This window comes from Carassius auratus, unplaced genomic scaffold, assembly GCF_003368295.1.
Source record: "Carassius auratus strain Wakin unplaced genomic scaffold, ASM336829v1 scaf_tig00027935, whole genome shotgun sequence".
In the NCBI taxonomy this organism is placed as follows: Eukaryota; Metazoa; Chordata; class Actinopteri; order Cypriniformes; family Cyprinidae; genus Carassius; species Carassius auratus.
In genome coordinates this window covers 1-19,969 of record NW_020525641.1, presented here as the reverse complement: position 1 = coordinate 19,969, position 19,969 = coordinate 1, and the positions used below count along the sequence as shown (strand labels likewise).

Genomic DNA, 19,969 nt, shown 5'->3' with positions numbered 1-19,969 from the left:
GACCCAAATTTAGGACTAAAGTGTATCTTTTGCAGCTTTGAGGGGAGCTTAACAAGATCTAATCATGGGTCTAAAGAAAAAAGAAAAAGCCATCCTGAAGTGACATGCCAACAGTGGGCAAATCTGCTTGGTAATTACAGCCTTGCGATGAGAGGGGAGGTACTAGTGTGGTAGGTGTTTTTTAATGATGCAAGGGCCAGATATGGTATAAAAACCCTCATCATTGTGCTAGGCAGCAGCAGATCCTGTCTGGCTCATACCACAAGGATATTCAGAAGTGGGAGCCACGGCTGTGTTGAACTTCTTATTTATTTGGAACCCAAGTATGCCGGTAGGTTTGCATATTTTTTTCTTCTTTTCCTTTGGCTTTAGGTTACTAGGCCCTGATATTGAATGACATCTATCAGCAGGTGCAGATGGGAGGGTGCTCTTATTACTACTTTTGAGTTATGGTTTCAACCAAGTTATTATGAATGGATTGGAAGATGAAATCATTGTTTATGGTTGTCAGCTGTTGTTTACTTTAAAAATGGCTGAACCAATTGTTCCATTATAATATTTCAGCTTTCACCACCAGCAGTTTTCATTACATCATCACATCTAACTCTTTCAATTTCATTGCAGATTTGACCTCTGAAAATGGAACTACGAGTAGCAAGCATTCTTCTTCTCCTGGTTGCCTTGACGGCTGCCCATGGTGAGAGATATGTTGTCAAGAAGGTGGTGAAGGCCCCTCAGTACCAGCCTTACTCAGTAAAAAGCCATGGTATGTATAAAATTTTAAAAAGCTTTCCTTTGCTTTCTGCAGCGTGCTTTTGTCTGTGGTACTTGATCTAAATGAGGCAAAACTAATTTTAGGTAAAAAAATAAAAAATAAAAAAATAGGTATGCACATAGCAAAGCTGCATGATTAGAATCCAGCACACTGATTGGTTGCTGATACACAGTGCTTCCTCCAATAGTGTGATGCAACTTGTGTAAGGTTTTGAATATTCAAATTTTTGATTTGTTGTAGGCTAAAACATGCCATATCTTTAAAGATGCATCATACTATGAAGTCTGCTCTGCTGTCTTTGATTTTATTATTGAACACATTTTTTTAAAATAATTTTTTAGGTAGCAAAATGCATTTTACATAAAACTGATTCTTTAGTTCTATTTAAAATTCATACATCGTTGTCCTATAATATCTTTCACTAAATTCCAGTCTGGAGTGTTAAACAATAAGCTGAAGGATGTACTGTATGGAAAAAAATTTTTTTAATCTGTTTTCTTATATTGTGCATAACTGTATGGTTTGATGAAATCTGCAAAGCTCAAATATATTTATAGAAGTTATACTTAAATTGGAATTACTGTACAATAAAATACTGTACATATTGATATGATTTGTTTGAGTAGAAGCAATTCAGTGCTGTTTTAGATTCTGAAGTATATGCACATCAAAACCAACCAACCTTTGAAAGTTAGGTATATAAATTAGCTTCTTAGAGACATGTTGAAAAGTGATTTGTCTGGGTGTGTCACAGCAAAATCTAGACACATCTGTTTTGTTTCATAAAAGCTGTGCCTAAAATAATGACATTTGGTATGGTGCAGTTTACAAACCAATAGATTTGACCACATGAAAGCAATCATAAAACTGAAGCCACAGCCACATAAATATATATTTTTAAAACAAGGATTATATTCTGAAGTGGAACTACAAAATGCACAAAAAAGAACAGATAAAGTCATGTAAAACAGACAACTGATTGTTATGAATATATGTAGTATGAATACAAAATATATAAATTACATTTAATGCTGAAGTACCTCTGATTTTACCTCTTGATTGCACTATATTTTCACTGTTTTTTTATTTTATTTTAAAATCATTTTCTAACTGTTTTTAAGTCCATTTTAAAGTAAACGTTTTAATCATTTTAAAAGTTTTAAAATTGCTTGTTTTAATTTTGTTATTATTTTTCTTCATGATTATTTTACTTTCTTTTATGATAAGCACTTTGCATTACCATTGTGTACGAAATGTGCTAGATAAATAAACTTGCCTTGCCTTGCCTTGATTTTAAGTTAAATTTACAATACAATATTTAAGAAAGAGTTATATCCCTTGAGCCTTTTGATAAATATTCTGGAATGCCTTTGTCAAGTCAAGTTTATCAACATTACAGCATGCAATTGCAGGAAGTGAAATGTTTCTGAAATTAAATTAAATAGAATCTCAGATATAAGATTTAAGGTTAAAATATAACATTTGAAACAAGTACTTTATTCACAAAAATGAAAAATAAATATATATATATATATAAGAAATGTAAATAATTTAACATACAAACATATTTATAAATGTATATGTATAGATTTGTCATGCATCAATACACAAGGTTTGAAATGTAAAATGTCTTATTTCTGATGTATGAACACTGTTTTTTCTTGAGTAAAAAAAAAGACTTAAAAGATCTGTAGAGCATACTTACATACTGAAGCTCAACTTGATACGGACTTCCTGTTTCTGTATCTGTGAACCATTCTTTAGTCAAACAATCACTAACAAGGCACTATATGTTTATAGGACCACTTTAAGTGAAACATTTCTAAAATCTTTCCAGATCTCTAGAAACACTGTATATTATAATGTTTATACTGGTATATTGTACTAATAGTGTATTGTCAACATCAAATTACAAGAACTCAATTCCAAAGTGGCAATTCCATCTATAACTGATTATTGCCACTGATGTACAGAATGAATATTGCCACTGATATGCTTTTTGTTTTATTACAGTGGTATCCGTAGCAGGAGAACCAGGCACCCCTGGTGAGCCAGGCCCACCTGGACCTCCTGGCCCCCCTGGAGAACGAGGAGAAGATGGTGAAGGACTGCCAGGGCCACAGGGACCCCCTGGACCACCTGGTCCTGCTGGTTACTCAGCACCTGGAAAACCTGGTACTCCAGGTGGACCTGGCAAACCTGGAGCCACAGGTGCACCTGGACTTAAAGGAGATACTGGTGCACCTGGTCATCAAGGCCCCAGAGGAATGCCTGGTCCTGTTGGTAGCCCTGGACCAGCAGGCATTTCTGCAACAGGCAAACCTGGACCAGCAGGTCTGCCAGGAGGAGTGGGACCACAGGGTGCGCCAGGTGTTAAAGGACATCCAGGTATTCCTGGTGCACCAGGACCAAAAGGAGAAAGGGGTATTGGGGTTCAGGGGCCCCCAGGTGAGAGAGGTCCAGAAGGACCAATGGGCGCTACCGGAAAGCCTGGTGAGCCTGGTGTTGGAAGACCTGGCAAGTCTGGGCTTCCTGGCGAACCAGGAAAATCAGGTTCACCTGGCCGTGATGGGGAAACTGGACCCATGGGTGCACCTGGTCCAAAAGGTCAAACAGGTGCTCCTGGAATTGGAATTCCAGGTAAACCAGGTGAGAATGGTGCTCCAGGTATGCCTGGCCCTGCTGGCCCCAAAGGTCCACAAGGTGCAACTGGTGCTCCTGGTGCTCCAGGTGTTTCAGGTTATGGCAAACCAGGTGAACCTGGTGCAAAAGGTGAGAGGGGAGTAGCTGGTAGCCCAGGTACAACAGGTCAGAAAGGTGAACCAGGTGCTAAAGGGCACACTGGATATACAGGTGCCACTGGTCCTATGGGTCCAGCTGGTCCTCAAGGGGCAAGAGGTTTCCCAGGTGAGAGGGGAGCAACAGGTGATAAGGGTGACCAAGGTCCAATGGGGCCTCCAGGGCTGAAGGGGCACACAGGAGAACAGGGACCCCAAGGCATTGAAGGCAAGCAGGGTTATCCAGGGGCCACAGGCCAGCCTGGTCCAAGGGAGCTACTGGTGCTCCTGGCAACAAAGGAGATTCTGGCCAAACAGGTGCTCCTGGTGCCCCAGGAACACCTGGACCTGTTGGACCAAAGGGTCATACAGGATATCCTGGAGCAGCAGGTGAAAAGGGTGAGGCCGGTACTCCTGGAGCAAGAGGCCCCGTTGGCCCAGCAGGTCCTTCAGGTCCACCTGGCCTTAAAGGTCACCCAGGTATTCCTGGAGCACCTGGCCCAGCTGGTTTGGCGGCCAAGGGAATTCCTGGACCACAGGGTCCACCTGGACTTCCTGGATCTGATGGACCTGCTGGTCTTCCAGGTCCTGTTGGACCTCCTGGCCCTCCTGGACCTCCTGGTGAGGTCATGTTTGAGAAGGCCCAAAGTGAAACTTCATACCAAGTTCTTGTCAAAAGTCCTGTGTCTGCATTCACTGTTGCAACTGTGACACCTTATCCTCCATCTGGCACCCCAATTAAGTTTGATCAGATTGTGTATAATGCAGAGCAGCACTATGATCCCGAGACAGGTCTGTTCACCTGCCAGATTCCAGGAATTTATTACTTCTCCTATAGCATGCATGTGAACGGTGCTAATGCTTTAGTGGGACTTTATAAAAATGCTGATCCAGTCATGTTCACCTATGATGAGTACAACAAGGGATTTGTGGACCAGATGTCTGGTAGTTCTGTCCTTCAGCTCAATGAGCAGGACACTGTTTATATCCAGATCCCTGATGATGAGGCTAATGGTGTTTTTGCCGCTGATAATGTCCATTGCTCTTTCTCTGGGTTCCTGATTGCCTCTACGTGATAAGGTGATCAACCCCATCACTTCTAAAACATCACTATTTCTCAAACAAAATATCATGTTCTGCAAACCTTCATGCATAACAGACTGTGCTGTTGTTCTGAGAAATACAATCATCTCAACTTGAAAATTCCAAGCAGTGGTGCCAATAAGAAGGAAGTAATTTATGTAACATGTTATCAGGGGTAGAAAGCCAGTTAAAACCTTAACAATTTAATTTTTTTATTTGTGGATTGAGCATGTGAAGTTGTGTCCTGATAATTTCATGTCTTTTCCTCATTTTTATTTTTATGTTTTGTCTTTTTGTTTTCTTGTTGCTGACCACAGTGACAAATTAAAATCTGTTTCTTATTTTACTGTTATTGTTGTCCTTATATCCTTACTGATGCTCTTCCTGACATCCTTGTATTTGACTTGAATATTGTGAGATGGTGAAAATTATGAAAAACAAACTCACAATGTTTTCCTGAATGATTAATTTTGCTCTGTAAACCATAATGACTAAAATAAAATATTTCTAAAAGAGTTTTTGTCTGTGTTTGTGTTTTAGTATGCTGAATAATTTCATGAGTCATTTACTGTGATTTTAGACACATGGGTAACTACAAAAGTGGAATACGATGCAACAGAATTAAAACAGCACACACATCTAAAGGATATATTCCTATTTTATGTTGGTAGTTACAAAAAAAGGATAATGATAATAAATTCTGCAGTTTCAAGAGGGGTGTCTTTAAAAACAGGAGAGGAAAGTAAAGAGTATGCTTTGATGACTGTTAAGTTCACCCAACCAAAAGATGTTGGTTAAGTGGAAAGACAAGTCCAATAGAAGACAGTGGGTGGAGGCAATCAGAAACTGGGAGCCACAAGCCACAGGCAGGCACTGCATTTGGAGGGTTTGAGGGATGTGGTTGAATAAAAAAAAGACAAGAGCACCTGGAGGGTAAAATCGTTATCATCTGTTAGAACAGAGGTGGGAGCCACGTTTAACTGGCATATATATAAGATGAATATCCAGCATCTAAACTAGGAACAGGAATATTGGGTGAAAACACACCCATCTTGTGGTTCCTAGATTAGTGGTGGGGTTCATCTTGGAGTGCAGAAAATACACGGTTCTAAATTATCTTTAGCTTCTGTGGTTGGCTAAAAACATCCGAGTAGTGTCTGTTAACATTCATTTTATACTTAGAAAGCATCTGGCTTTTCTTGGGATTTAGAAGAAGGGTATTTACCAGGATAAATACACAAAAAAAGTTTTTCATCCCTCAAGGTCTTTGTGTTTTGAGAAAGAGGTGAGGCATGGCCTACAAACCCTCATATAATCACATAATTAAAAATTGTACTGCTGTTGTTCAATATATGTTGGTACTATGGGTTTGATGTTAGAGATGGACATGGAATAAAGATCTCAACCAAAATAACATTTCACTCTATTCTCCTGTAAATTCTCAAATTTGCTCAATCACATACATTTAAGGCAAATGCATTTATATTATAAAGAGAATATTTCAAAATCAAAACTCAAAACTCATTGTCTGTCTAAATCCTTTATTTTTGTTTTGAGTGCCCCTACAACGAAGGGGTAAAAGAAGCATTGTGAATGATTTGCACGCAGTTACATTCCATTTAAAAATCAAGTAGAGATGGTGCTGAAGTATTTACAAGAAAAAAAATAAAATAATAACCTACTTGACGATTGCACCAGCAATTTTTCAAACATTGGTGGAACTCTGCTGGAATAAAAACCACTTGGGACTGCATTACACATGACAGGTCAAATGTTTTGATGTTAAACATTCTAGAACATCATTCTCATTGAGACAGGAGTATTTCCAGAAAGGGGGGGGGGGGGACATAAACTGATACCATTTATATTAAGAAAGAAAACATGACAAAGCCATTTTCAACATTGTAAAATCCAGCAATGACAAAAGCCAATACTAATACATAATGCTGCGCATTGCACAATGCAGCTGCTGAGGTTTTGAGCACCTATTTTAGTGAATTGTGTAATTACAGTAAAATCAAATGAGAACTGAACAATAACTTCTGTAAATTTATCAATGGTGTTGTTTCTGATAGCTCCTTTTTCCACACGCTTGATTTACCCAATTGTACGGCACCAGTACCTTCAACTAACATTTCAACTCAATGTCCTTACGACACTAACATAGTTCAACTACAAAAGAAAATGAAAAAAAAAAAAAAAAAATTGAAACAAGCAATGCTCTATTAATCTCAATCATCCGCGCACACACACCCACACAACTTGCACAACTGCTACAAAAAATTATGAGAAACGTGGGAAAATTTGCCTTTCACTTCCATTCATTCCATCCAACTTCCTTCCTTCAAAATGCCATATACAATGTAGTGGATGGAACGGGAATGGATGAAAGTATGGGAGAAAACAGAAGGTTTGAAATGTCATTGGTTTTTGTACAAATTTTCCATGTTTGTGCTCCTTGGACTTCATCTAAAACTGGCATTTCACCTCCATCTTACTCTGTGGCAGCGGCTGGGGCATCTGAGCTCTCTGCGGCCGCTGGCTCCTGAGGAGCAGCCTCTGCTTGCTTCTCCTCAGCTGGCTTCTCTTCAGCTACTTCACTGGATGGTTTTTCCTCTTTGTTTTCAGCTGGTTCCTCGGCTTTCGGTTCCTCAGCTGGAGCCTCTGCCTTGTTCTCTTCGCTGGAGGCCTCAGGCTTGGCCTCCACAGATTCAGGTTCATCATCCTTCTTCTGCTCACCATTCTCCACAGCTGCTGCTGCCGCCTCTCCACCTTCAGCATCCTTTTTGGCACTCTTCTTAAAGGAGAAACCGCTAAGTTTGAACGGTTTCTTAAAGGAGAAACGCTTTTTGGTTTTGGCAGGCTCACTGCTAGCTGAAGCAGAACCGTTTTCTTCTGTTTTGGCCATGTCTTCACCATTCGCAACGGCGGAACTCTCCGCTTCGCCCTCAGGAGCGGCCTTCTCTGCGCCTCCTTCCTCTGCCTTTGCTTCCTCTGCTTTTACCTCCCCATCGGCAGAGTGCTTTCCATTGGCCTGCACATCCTCCGTGGCTGCTTCTGCACTTGGAGAGGCATTCCCATTGGTTTTAGCATGGCCATTCTCCTGTGGGAATTAAAAAAAATGCTTAGAATGAGTTGTGTTTTTGCGCTGTGAAAAAAAATAAACCCCCAAATGTTTGCATTCTTTTCACTTTTTTACAATCTACAAAATTCTGTATGAAAACACTATCTGGAGTATATAGGTTCGCCACGTGGGTGAAGTCTCAAGCACTTTGTCTGGCTGATGCTGTTGCCATTTAAGTGAAAGCGTTGCAAGATGGACGAGTTGATCCACCAGCGCTGATCATACCGTGGAGATCATCGTTTGGAGTGCACAGATAGTCTTGCAAGGCCACTTCTCATATTAAACCCATTTCTCATATTAAATCCATGGATTGCGACTCACAGCTTATTTGTGCTTCCATTTTATAACAAGATGTGATAAAGGCGTGGTGATTTTACTGAAATGGCTTTGCACGACGGAAAATCTTGATAAAGCTACGACGATGTTTCTATTTCACTCGTTTTTAAACATGGGAATGAAATCACCGAATTTTAACGTTCACGTAATCCTATAATTTTAAAAGAAAAAAATAACTTGCCGTTAAAACGCACTGGTTGACGTTAAATTGGGGTCCGTTCTAATCAACGTGCAAATGATTTTTTTTTAATTTAAACTAAATCTTAGAAATGTATGCTCATCATTTAATTTTATACAATAATAACATCGATATTTCATACAACGTGCTGATTTTCAGTGGAAATTGGAGAGTCCCTTTGTTGATAGGCTCATTGTTCATTTGAACCGACTTGGTTTTTGGTACTGCACACCCCCTCAAAACATCACACGCCTGTACAAAGATATTAAAGTTATTACCTGCCCGTTTGATTTATTCGCAGCCTCGGCTGGTTTTTCAGCAACAGTCTCGTCTTTTGCTCCGTTTTTGGAGATTTGCGCTCCCATGCTTTCACACGCAACAAAGAATCGCAGATCAAATGAATGAACAAAGAGCGCGAGCTTCTCCCTCAGACGCGTCGCGTGCTCGCTCTCAAGAGCGTCTGTTTTCAAATAAAACCGCGGAAAAAAAGATAACGAGAGGTAAAGCTGTGATCAACTGATCGGAAAAAAACACTAATAATAGCTCTCTCGCAAATAAAATATATTATTTTGGGATACGAGATGGAGATAATGAAATTGTTCTCTTTTGATAATGAGATGCTGGATACAACGCCCAAATACCCCTGACGTCACAGAAGAGCTGCGTGAGCCAATCAGAGGCCTGCGTGAAGCCGGGGGAGGGGCTACACTCACGCACTGGGGGAGGAAGGGCGCGCAACCAGCAACTGGTGATTCAGAACCAATGAATCCAGTAACAAAGGTTTTGATTTTCTTTTTATTGCTGTTTTTAATCTTTAAATACTTTGCTGTTGCCTTAAATCTGTCTCTCAAACAACATTTATTTTGATTTCTTCAAAATACGAAGGGAGAAAGCGAAAAGCATAGATTTAAATGGCTGAGTATGCATTATATGCTACCACGTTGTCTAAATACACAGACACTACATAGACCAACCATAGACTGTGAGGCCAACACATAGATTTGTGAGCATTTCATTTCCAACGTTCCATCCGTGGATTACAATTTTCCAAAATAAACATCCAGTAGCACACTGCATGCTTGATGAATTCGTTCTGAGGAATCCTGGTGACCTAGATTCAGTCACAGTTTATTGTCAGCCTAAATGGGGCTGTCTTGAATCACTGAAATAGTCTAAAGTGCGCTTCACACCTCCATACTAACCTCTATGCTACTAACTCACGTCACCATGGCAACTGCTCAACATCACAGCAGATTGCTCATAAACAATAATAATATTGTAAATCTGCAGTGGTGTAATATCTGTTTACGTCTGAATGAGTGAATGAACTGCATGAGTAATCCAGGAAATATAAGGGAAGATTTATATTGCATACAAAGCTGATGGATGTTTTGTTACACAGAGAAGACTTAAAACGTTAAAGCAAATCACTACACCAACCCAGTTTGTGCTGTCCAGACATTTATCTTTAAAAACATAAATGTAATATAAAATTAAATTAACAAGACATAAATGAATAGTATAACTTTAGATAATTTTAGGGACATTGGTTACAAAAATGCATCGCCATATCTTAAATAGGATTTAATGAGTGAAGACAAACAAAACATTTTAAAAAAAATCAGCTATAGCATGAAGTGACTCATCAAAATCTTGATAAGTATAAATAGTAAAATATCACAAAATCTGTTGGCCGACGCTGCAGTAACAGATGTTGATTTAGAGCGAGAGTCCACTGGCAGAGTTTCATTTTCTAAGATTAAAACTAATAACAACTAAAATGGTTGAAAGTCAGCCCAAACCTTGATCTGCTTTTGCTGATTACTGATTTTGAATACATCTGTAACATTGCATGTCAAATACACGCTTAGCCATTTTTTGGCAGTATAACATTGATATGTAACATGGAATTACAATTGGTTTTTGGCATGTACCAGTGGACCCTTTTCATATTTCAGAGGTTCTCAAAAGCGAAAGTAATCATAGTTGGGTAAAATTCTGGTGAACGGAAACTACATATTTTGCATTTGTGTTTGGCCCAGTAGCAAAACAAAAACATTTATATGGCTTTCTAAAAAATCTAGAGATTTATCATAAAATTATTCGAAAATGTATACATATAAAATATACCAAAAAAATAAACATATATATTTCTTTTAAAACCTTGATGATGAACTGTGCAAATGCATCATCAGTCTATGAAAAGGGCCCATAGTGATATATAATTATACAGAAGAGACTGGGGCTAGTTGTCATTTTTAGTAGGCACAATCGCATTTCCAAAAACCCCTGTTCTTCTAAACCTGTATGATATTCTTTGTCCACACCACAGACTGTAAAAAAAGATGATAGGGATAATTTTAGGAGAATTTTCACAAACCGAGGCTGTCATTCTGTCTAACATCTTCTTTTGTTTTCCACAGAAGAAAGAATGTCATACATGTTTCAAACAACACGAGGCTGGATAAATATTCATGAATCACAGAATTTAAACTTATTGCCAAACAATCCTTTTAAGTGATTTGAATATTTCCAACATTAGCCTACTAAAAAGAGAGTATTTTAAGCTTTCGGCTATTTTCAGCTAATAATAATAATAATAATAATAATAATGAAACAGCAAAAAAGTAAAATATCAAACCATTGAAAATATTATAATTAATAAACAAGAATGTCATGACTTGCCCCAACCTGACATTTATGAAAAGTACCCTCCTCCTGAGAACACCATACAACCTTTCAGTTAAAAGATTTGCATGAGGGTGCATTTACTTTGATGATATCGAGGGTTACTTTTGGCAGGCTAAACTGAAAAGTTTCACACCCTAAACGTTTTGTAATTTAACGAAATGCTCAGGAGTGTCTAGAAAAGAAGGTGTGCCTCACACGTGCGTGGATTATATATATCTATAAAAAGTATATTTCTCAACTCAGACTACACACCAAATGATTGGTGTCACAGGTTGTTGACGATAACAGAGAGATTTTGATGAGCATGACCAGCCAGTCCTTGTTTTCCTATAATAACCTCAGCTGAGCCCACGCTGCATGCATAGTAGAAGCAAGAAAGGACCATCGAGGAGGCAAATGTGCGCACGCACGCACGCAGGCGTCTTCTACGACATCCGATTGGCTGAGCGTCCTGTCAATCACACTCTCGGTCCCCAGAGAATCCGCCTCAGCAACGCCATCATCTGTTACACTCGGCGACAGGAGCAGCCTGAGCCGTCAGGGCCAATGTTGTTATTTTCATAATTCACCGAGATTTTATCAATAGAAAAAGCTGTCTGCAAATGACCTATTTTCGATTCTCTCTTTGCGGTGAAATACAAAACACTTCAGGCGACCCCTCTCTTGGTAAGCTTTTTTTTGATGGTCTGGCGTTTTTGATACACTTGGTGCAGACGATTCGTATCCAATGGATATTTTGGTTAATGGAAATGATTGGAGATGGAGGTTTTATAATCCTAGAGCGGGCGGACTGATCATAATGCTTTCGTTTTATCAGCCGCATGATATTTAGGGACATTTAACATCGAGAACGAGTGTATTTTGTGTAGGTAATATGGTGTGATGCTTTTGCTGCTAAGCGCTCGTCTCTGGCAGAAGGATTGATGCGCAGCAGAAAAAGCCTTATGTACACAATTGAATGGAAGAATAAGGCCTCTGTCACTTGACAGTACTCTTCTTATAATAGAATGAAATCATACAATACCCGTTATCAGCGTTTACAATCACAAGTATTTGTGGGACTTAACCGATTTTTTATTTTTATTTTAGTACAATTTGTACAGTCTACTATTGATTTTCTAGTTGTTTTATGTCTGTTCGAATGTATAGGCAGTGGACCTAAGGCACAAAACCTTTTCTCCTCTTATTGCTTTCTTTATGCATGCAGAATGATAAATACAGGGTTAGCACTGTCATGGAAAACCTGGAAAAATCTGGGAAATATTAAATAGTCTGGGAAAGTAATAAAGCCTCAAAAGTCATGGAAATGTTCCTATGTTTTGAGTCTCAGAATGTCAAATCCTCCATTTATCAGCATTAAAATCTTTTTGAGACTTATAAAATTATATATATCTCTTAATTTAAGGGACTGGTTCCTGAAATTCCCCCAGCAATCTCTGTAAATATATTTACACAGTAATCATGAACAAAAAGTGAAAAATGACAGTTATTACTGACTTAATTAACATGTCTCCTATACATTTTTTTTTTTCAGGATGAGTATAAAATTATATCACTTTTAAATTTTCAACAATATAGGTAAATCTGTATTCCTTAGAATATATATTCTATAATGTCTGTGGTCGAGACACTTTTCTTGTACAACAAAAGCTTTTTCTTCTGAATTCTGTTTTCTACAGAATAATTATAGTATGTTAAAGAATGCTTAACTTATACAGACATCAGACTTTAAGTATTCTTCAGCACAGTGTGTAATACTTCCCCAGAAGTTGTTTGCCAATAAAAAAAAATGTCTTTGGTTTTTGTTTTGCCCACACAGGCAAAGGAGCAAATCGTATGTTTTCACATCATCTTTAATTGAATGGAATGCGAATACTCCACTGTGGTAGCCCAGTGCTTGCCTTGGTATGTTTATTGAAAATATGTTTTCATCTGCTGTCTGCATGTGTTACATTTCAAGTCCTGTCTAAACATGCCACTTCTATTAATGTTTGTTAATATTAAAATAATGTTCTACAGAATAGAATACTTGCTTCGGTTGGATAATAACCACATCAAAGGAATAGTTCAACCAAAAAGGAAAATTTGCTGGAAATGTACTCATCACATCACTTGCTCACCAATGGATTGAGTGAATGGGTGCCGTTAGAATGAGAGTCCAAACAGATGATAAAAACATCACAATAATCCACAAGTAATCCACATCAATTTATGTTTTGTGAAGTGAAAAGCTGCATGTTTAATAAATCCATCATAAAAATGTTTTTAACCTTAAAACCGCTGCTTTCGGCTAAGATACAGTACTATAAGAGTCCACTATCCATAATATTGCTTTCCCCAGTGAAAAAGTCATCTTGTCTGAATCAGGAGAGAAGTATGCATAGATCATTCACCGTTTCTAAGAACAAACAGTCCAAAACAGTTCTAAACTAATTTGTCTGTGGATTTTGATGTGAGAAGACAAGAGTATACTTTTTTATTTAATGTTTTAATGGTTTAAAGTTAATGTTTGAAGTTGATGTTTTTATTTTTTAGTAACACAGCTTTTCACTTTAGAAGATATTTTTTAATAGACTGGAGTGTTGTGGATTACGTGTGGATTATAGTGATGTATTTATCAGTTGTTTGGACTGTCGTTCTGATGGCACCCATTCACTGCAGAGGATCCATTGTTGAGCAACTGATGTAATGCACATTTCTCCAAATCTGTTCTGATGAAGACACAAACTCAACTACATCTTGAATCGCCTGAGGGTGAATACGTTTTCAGCAAATTTTCATTTTTGGGCGAACTATTTCTTTAACTAACTCAATTATCCAAATCATGCTCTTTGCAAATAAGACCAAATGAATCACATATTCAGTGACACATCCATTTGTTTTCACTGTATTTACAGACTGTTTGATTAAAACCAAATGTCTTTCTAAATCACTTGTTTGAATTAATTATTGATTTATGTCCATTACAAGTAATCACTTGGGGGTATTTACTTCCAGTCAGTTGTTCAGAATATGAATCTGAATCTCCTCGTTAGTATCTCTGATTTGATTAGATTTAAAATTAGAAATAAATAAATTTCAAGTCATTTTGAATGAATGTTCATTTATGCCTTTCTTCACCACAAAGAATATAGATAATGGGCTGTGTGCAATGCAAGGATAAAGAGGCAACCAAACTCACAGACGACAGAGAAACTAGTGTCTCACAGCATGCAGGATATCGATATGGGTCTGATCCGACACCTCAGCACTACCCCAGCTTTGGAGTCACCACTATACCCAACTACAACAACTTCCATGCACCTGTCAGTCAAGGAGTGACTGTGTTTGGTGGAGTGAACTCTTCTTCACACTCCGGAACACTACGATCCCGGGGTGGAACAGGTAGAACAAAATTTAATGAGCAATTTGCTGTTGTAGAACAGAACAGAAAGTGAAATATCTTGAAACTGTCCTGGATGTTGAAGTCAGTGTGACATAAAAATCACCTTTATTAACTTTCATAGTGCTCATTCCTGTTTTTACTGAGTCCGTTGGATCGGTCTTCATGATTACAAAAGAAAAAAAAGTTTGTCTTTAGGTCTTCGGAAAAAAAAAAAACCTTTCCTTTTTGGCTGACATCACCAAGACCCCTTTTTTTTAGCCCCCCCCCCCCCCCCCCCCCCCTTTTTGTGATTTAATAAAATCTGATTCATAAAATCAAGTCATGGCCTAATTTTTTTCTCATTGAATATCCTGTTTTATTAGAAAATATTTAATACAATGAAAATTAGTTGTGAATACCGTTTAATGTTTAACTGTTTGAAATAATCTTTATAAAAATATCCCAACAATTTCCACTTTGGATCACATTGTACTGTACATTGTGGAGACTTTGTAATATTTCTATAAAACAGCATTGTTTTAGTAAGCTGATGTTATCTGCCATTGTATTTTGCAGGAGTAACACTCTTTGTAGCACTTTATGATTATGAAGCAAGGTCAGAGGATGACCTCAGCTTCAGGAAAGGGGAAAAGTTCCAGATTCTAAATAGCACGTAAGTTCACAGAACATATTTTAAGAGACAGTCAAAAACAATGTTTCCAGTGTAATCCAATCCAAATCTATTCTTTCTGAATATATTTTGTAATTCATTTTTCAGTAGGATGCTGTCTGAAATATTAACTAACGCTTCTGATGTACTCTGCTGTTCTAAAGTTTGGGGTCAGTAAGATCTGTAATGTTTTCAAAGGATGCGTCTTTTGCTCATCAAGGCTGCATTTTTTGGATCAATAATACAGTAAAAACGGTAATATTGTGCTTTTTTCAAAGTAATTTCAAGTAACTTTCTTCCACTTTAATATATTTTTAAATGTAATTAATTCTTGTGATGTCAAAGCCATAAAAAAGTCTTGAGCGTTCACATTATTCTTACGAAATTATTTGAATATAGTAATATTGTGTTCAAGATACATTTAATACTATTATCATTATTTTCAACATGTTTTTCACCATTGTGCTGCGTAATATTTTTGTGGTAACCGTAATACATTTTTCTACGATTCTTTGATGAACAGAAAGTACAAAAGAACAACATTTATATGAAATATAAATCTTTTATAACATTATACATTTAATACATCATTGCTGAATGAAAATAATGTAATTTATTTAAGAAAAAAATCTTTCTGACCCCAAGTATTTATCTGTACTTTGCCTTTTAAATTCGATTTTATATTTGCTTTATGGTAAAGTCAGTTTCCTCCTCATGTTTATTTGTTCTCTTGCTCCTGTTGCTGTATATCAGGGAAGGAGACTGGTGGGAGGCGCGCTCTCTCACTACAGGTGGAACAGGATACATACCCAGTAATTATGTGGCTCCAGTAGACTCCATACAGGCAGAAGAGTAAGTTCGGTTTTAGTTCTAAAATAGACAAAAGTTAAAAATAAATAGAAAGACTATCCAAAAGAACAATGTCTGTTATTTGTGTTACTCCCAGTAGTATTTTCACTGGGACAAGGGCAATAACATAACTTTGTCATGTGGTCATACTGTTAAACCAAACCAAACACTGTGTATCCCTCTGTAGTTGGTATTTTGGAAAACTTGGCCGTAAAGATGCAGAACGGCAACTCTTGTCAAATGGAAATCCCAGAGGCACTTTCCTTATAAGAGAGAGTGAGACCACAAAAGGTAATTTGCAGTTAAGCTACCATTTGCAAGTGAAATATTTTATTGTGTTCAAAATAAGACTCTTATTTTCACCAGGGCTGCATTTATTTGATCAAAAATACAGTAACACTGTACATTTATACTGTGAAATATTACTAGAGTTCTAAATAACTATTTTTATGTTAATATATTTAAAAATGTCACTTGTTTTAATTATGGCAAAATTCCATTTTTAATCTGCTATTCAGTGTCACATAATACTTTCAAAATAATTTCAAAATAAATGTTTTTACTATCACTTTTAATCAATTTAATGCATCCTTGCTGGGCTAAAGTACTAATTTCTTTAAAAAAAAAAAATCTAATTTTCAGTTCTCTCATGTTTTTCTAGGAGCATATTCATTGTCCATACAGGACTGGGATGAAACTAAAGGCGACCACGTGAAGCACTACAAGATCCGCAAATTGGACAATGGAGGATATTACATCACCACTAGAGCTCAGTTCGAAACTCTGCAGCAGCTTGTGCACCATTATTCTGGTAAATCTGCACTGAATGCAAAATGCAAAAATTAATCCGTCTTAAATGATTAACTAACAGTATAATCTGTTAACATATCTGCATTCAGCCCGGGCTGCAGGGCTTTGTTGCCGTTTAATAGTCCCATGTCATAAAGGCATGCCCCGCCTTGCTGACCTGTCTGTCAAAACCAAAGATGTATGGGAGATCCCACGGGAGTCACTTCAGCTCATCAAACGATTGGGGAATGGACAGTTCGGAGAGGTCTGGATGGGTAAGAGATTAGCTTAACCACATGCCCAATAAAAGAGTTTGATATGCATACGTTTCTTATAATTCCAGGGGTATAAATCTACGCCTGTCAGTGAAGCAGAGAACATTTCCTCTCATCAAAAGAAAGCCAGCTGTCTCGGAAGGATTTATGTGTGATTCCTTTCAAGGGCTGTGTGACTCACTATGAAATCTCGTCTCTGAATGGCAGGCACATGGAATGGCAATACTAAAGTGGCAGTGAAGACCTTGAAACCGGGCACAATGTCCCCAGAGTCGTTCCTGGAGGAGGCTCAGATAATGAAGAAACTGAGGCATGACAAGCTAGTGCAGCTTTATGCGGTCGTCTCTGAAGAACCCATCTACATTGTGACAGAATATATGAGCAAAGGTAGGAACAGATTTTGCAAACAGAAGTGCTAAGTAAATGCAGCTCTTTTGAACTTTCTTTTCATCAATGAATCCTGACAAATGTATCACAGTTTCCACAAAAATATTAAGCGGCACAACTGTTTTCAAAACCGATTATAAGAAATGTGTCTTGAGCACCAAATCAGCATATTAAAATGATTTCTAAAGAATCATGTGACACTGAAGACTGAGGAAATGACGCTGGACATTCCAAATTTAAAAATGACATTTCAAAATGTATTTAAAAAGAAAACTTAAATTGGAAATTTACTTGTTGTACATCCAAATTAATCACACAGGTTTGTTCACATGTATACTGATCGTCTTTCAGGAAGCCTGCTGGATTTCTTGAAGGATGGTGAAGGACGTGGGCTAAAATTGCCAAATTTAGTGGACATGGCCGCTCAGGTTAGTAAAATGTTTTGGTTCCCATAATAGATTAAGGTATCTGGTTCAGTAAGCACGTATTTGACCATAGGGTTATTTAAATATTCATTATAAACATTTAAATAATTGCTCCCGCACTTGTCTTCTAGGTTGCTGCAGCATGGCTTACATTGAAAGGATGAACTACATCCACAGAGATCTCCGGTCTGCCAATATACTTGTTGGGGACAGCTTAGTGTGCAAGATTGCAGATTTTGGACTGGCAAGACTAATAGAGGACAATGAATACACAGCACGACAAGGTGAGAGTTTAATTTTTCAAATTTTCCAATTCAGGAAAAAAAGTACTGTTGGAGTTAAAAGATCAGAATTAGTAAAAAAAAAAACAATAATATGTTGGTTTTAAGTCATGTGTTTCTCAAATTTCTGTGCATTTCTTTCTGTATCTGAATCTTTTTCCTGCATTGTTTATTATTAAAATGTATTATAAGAATAACAGTCTAGCGTAGTTTTACAGAAAATATTAAGTTACCATATGGCAACTGCTAAACATTTGGAATGCAAAAATGGATTTGTTCACTGGGCATTTCCTCGTTTAATATTGGCACCACGTGTATAACTATGTTTAAATTATTTATTTATTCTAAGTTTTTATAGTAAAATGTTGAGTTGAATATGAAAACATTACAATATGGCAGCCTCTCAAATGGGGATGACGTTGCTATACAGATCATATAACTGTGCTGTGTTTTATTTACTTATGTTTGTGTTCCTCATGCACATATTTAAATCTGTAATTTCCCTAGGAACGTTGCCCAATTCAAAAGTAGGCCACATTTCGAGATCAGATCCATAAATCCAGTGTTCTGTTGTAGGTGCCAAGTTCCCAATCAAGTGGACGGCTCCAGAGGCAGCACTCTATGGAAGGTTTACCATCAAGTCAGACGTGTGGTCATTTGGAATACTTCTCACAGAGCTGGTCACCAAAGGACGCGTGCCCTATCCAGGTGAGATCTGATGGTGGAAGGTACATTTTTAGGCTGTTAAAATGACTACAGTTTGCTATTTGAGGCTAGATTAAATCTTAAAGGTATAATTTACTCAAAAATCTGAATTCTGTCATTGTTTACTAACCCACATGTCATTCCAGGCCCGTATGAACACAAAAATGTCTCTGTTTCTTGTCCTTACAGTGAAAGTCAGTGGGGTCCAGTGTTGTTACGGACTCCATAGACTTACATTGTATGGTCAAAAGCTGAAAGCATTCAAATATCTCCTTTAGTGTTCAGCAGCAGAAAGATTGTTGTTGTTTAAACTGTTTTTGTCCGTACAATGTAAGTCTATGGGGTCCAAAACAACACTCAATCCCATTTACTTTTCCTTTTCACTTTTTGGGTGAACTATCCCTTTAAGAGCTTGAATAAATGAATGAAGCACAACTCGGCATCATACAGGAATTTAAGGGCCCCACAGCTTTAAAAAAAAAAAAAAATTCCAGTTAAAGAGCACATGCTTTGCATTTGTCCCTCAGGCATGAACAACCGAGAAGTCTTGGAGCAAGTTGAGCGTGGTTACAGGATGCCCTGCCCCCAGGACTGTCCCAGCTCCCTGCACGAGCTCATGCTCCAATGCTGGAAGAGGGACCCCGAGGAGCGGCCCACCTTTGAGTACCTACAGGCCTTCCTGGAGGATTACTTCACTGCCACTGAACCACAATACCAACCCGGAGACAACCTCTAAACATGGAGCTCCTGCAGAGTACAGAGTATGCCACAACAGACTGCCCTTCAAAAGACTGATCGAAGAGCGTTTGATAAGGAAAAGCTTCCAAGTTTTTGTGCCATCTCGACCCAATGTCTGACACAATTCATCTTCCATTGAAAAAAGGACATGCCGTCGCATTAAATCTGTCAGTAAAGCCAAAAAATAGTGTTCTGGGGAGACACATCTGTCACGATTAATGATAAGAATGGCTTGTTTGTATTGTAGTGTAAATAGTGTGTTTAGTTTTCCCTCGTATTCGGCTTGTTTTATTACTTTTTATAATGCTGTTTTGCGTTCGTATCCAGGCCGAGAAAGTCGTCGCTGTGAGGAAAGCATGATAAACAGAGGCGGCATCAACCGTTTTAAGATTGACAATGATTCTGGAAATCATTCCTAGACACTTCCAATAGGATGTTGACCAGCCTCTTTTAAATATTGAAAGGAATTGTGTCAATTGTATATTAAATTAACTGTACGTGTCAAAAACACTCCCTTTTAGC

At 37.8% G+C, this 19,969-nt stretch overlaps 2 protein-coding genes and 1 pseudogene across 2 annotated transcripts; 2 read left to right on the top strand and 1 right to left on the bottom strand.

The window, feature by feature from the left end:
- Positions 1-240: 240 nt before the first annotated feature.
- Positions 241-5,147, top strand: LOC113079398 (collagen alpha-1(X) chain-like; annotated as a pseudogene).
- A 1,012-nt stretch (positions 5,148-6,159) lies between these two features.
- Positions 6,160-8,903, bottom strand: LOC113079399 (myristoylated alanine-rich C-kinase substrate-like). Its single transcript, XM_026251652.1, has 2 exons — positions 8,552-8,903; positions 6,160-7,738 (listed from the first exon to the last, which is right to left on the bottom strand). Exons 1-2 carry the CDS (start codon positions 8,636-8,638, stop codon positions 7,130-7,132), a joined length of 696 nt encoding a protein of 231 aa, XP_026107437.1. The 5' UTR covers positions 8,639-8,903; the 3' UTR covers positions 6,160-7,129.
- A 78-nt stretch (positions 8,904-8,981) lies between these two features.
- On the top strand, positions 8,982-19,501 carry LOC113079400 (tyrosine-protein kinase fyna-like). Its single transcript, XM_026251654.1, has 13 exons — positions 8,982-9,053; positions 12,784-12,869; positions 14,092-14,348; positions 14,905-15,001; positions 15,752-15,850; positions 16,035-16,138; positions 16,509-16,658; positions 16,747-16,911; positions 17,119-17,298; positions 17,650-17,737; positions 17,865-18,007; positions 18,581-18,712; positions 19,237-19,501. Exons 3-13 carry the CDS (start codon positions 14,102-14,104, stop codon positions 19,443-19,445), a joined length of 1,614 nt encoding a protein of 537 aa, XP_026107439.1. The 5' UTR covers positions 8,982-9,053; positions 12,784-12,869; positions 14,092-14,101; the 3' UTR covers positions 19,446-19,501.
- The last annotated feature ends 468 nt before the right edge of the window (positions 19,502-19,969 follow it).

Excerpts from the sequence above, each read along its gene's own strand:
- LOC113079399 (XM_026251652.1), bottom strand. The coding sequence starts at position 8,638 with ATGGGAGCGCAAATCTCCAAAAACGGAGCAAAAGACGAGACTGTTGCT. Across the intron at positions 7,739-8,551 it reads CGAATAAATCAAACGGGCAG|GAGAATGGCCATGCTAAAAC; the intron begins GTAATAACTTTA and ends TAATTCCCACAG.
- LOC113079400 (XM_026251654.1), top strand. The coding sequence starts at position 14,102 with ATGGGCTGTGTGCAATGCAAGGATAAAGAGGCAACCAAACTCACAGAC. Across the intron at positions 16,659-16,746 it reads GCTTGTGCACCATTATTCTG|CCCGGGCTGCAGGGCTTTGT; the intron begins GTAAATCTGCAC and ends ATCTGCATTCAG. Across the intron at positions 18,008-18,580 it reads TGAATACACAGCACGACAAG|GTGCCAAGTTCCCAATCAAG; the intron begins GTGAGAGTTTAA and ends GTTCTGTTGTAG.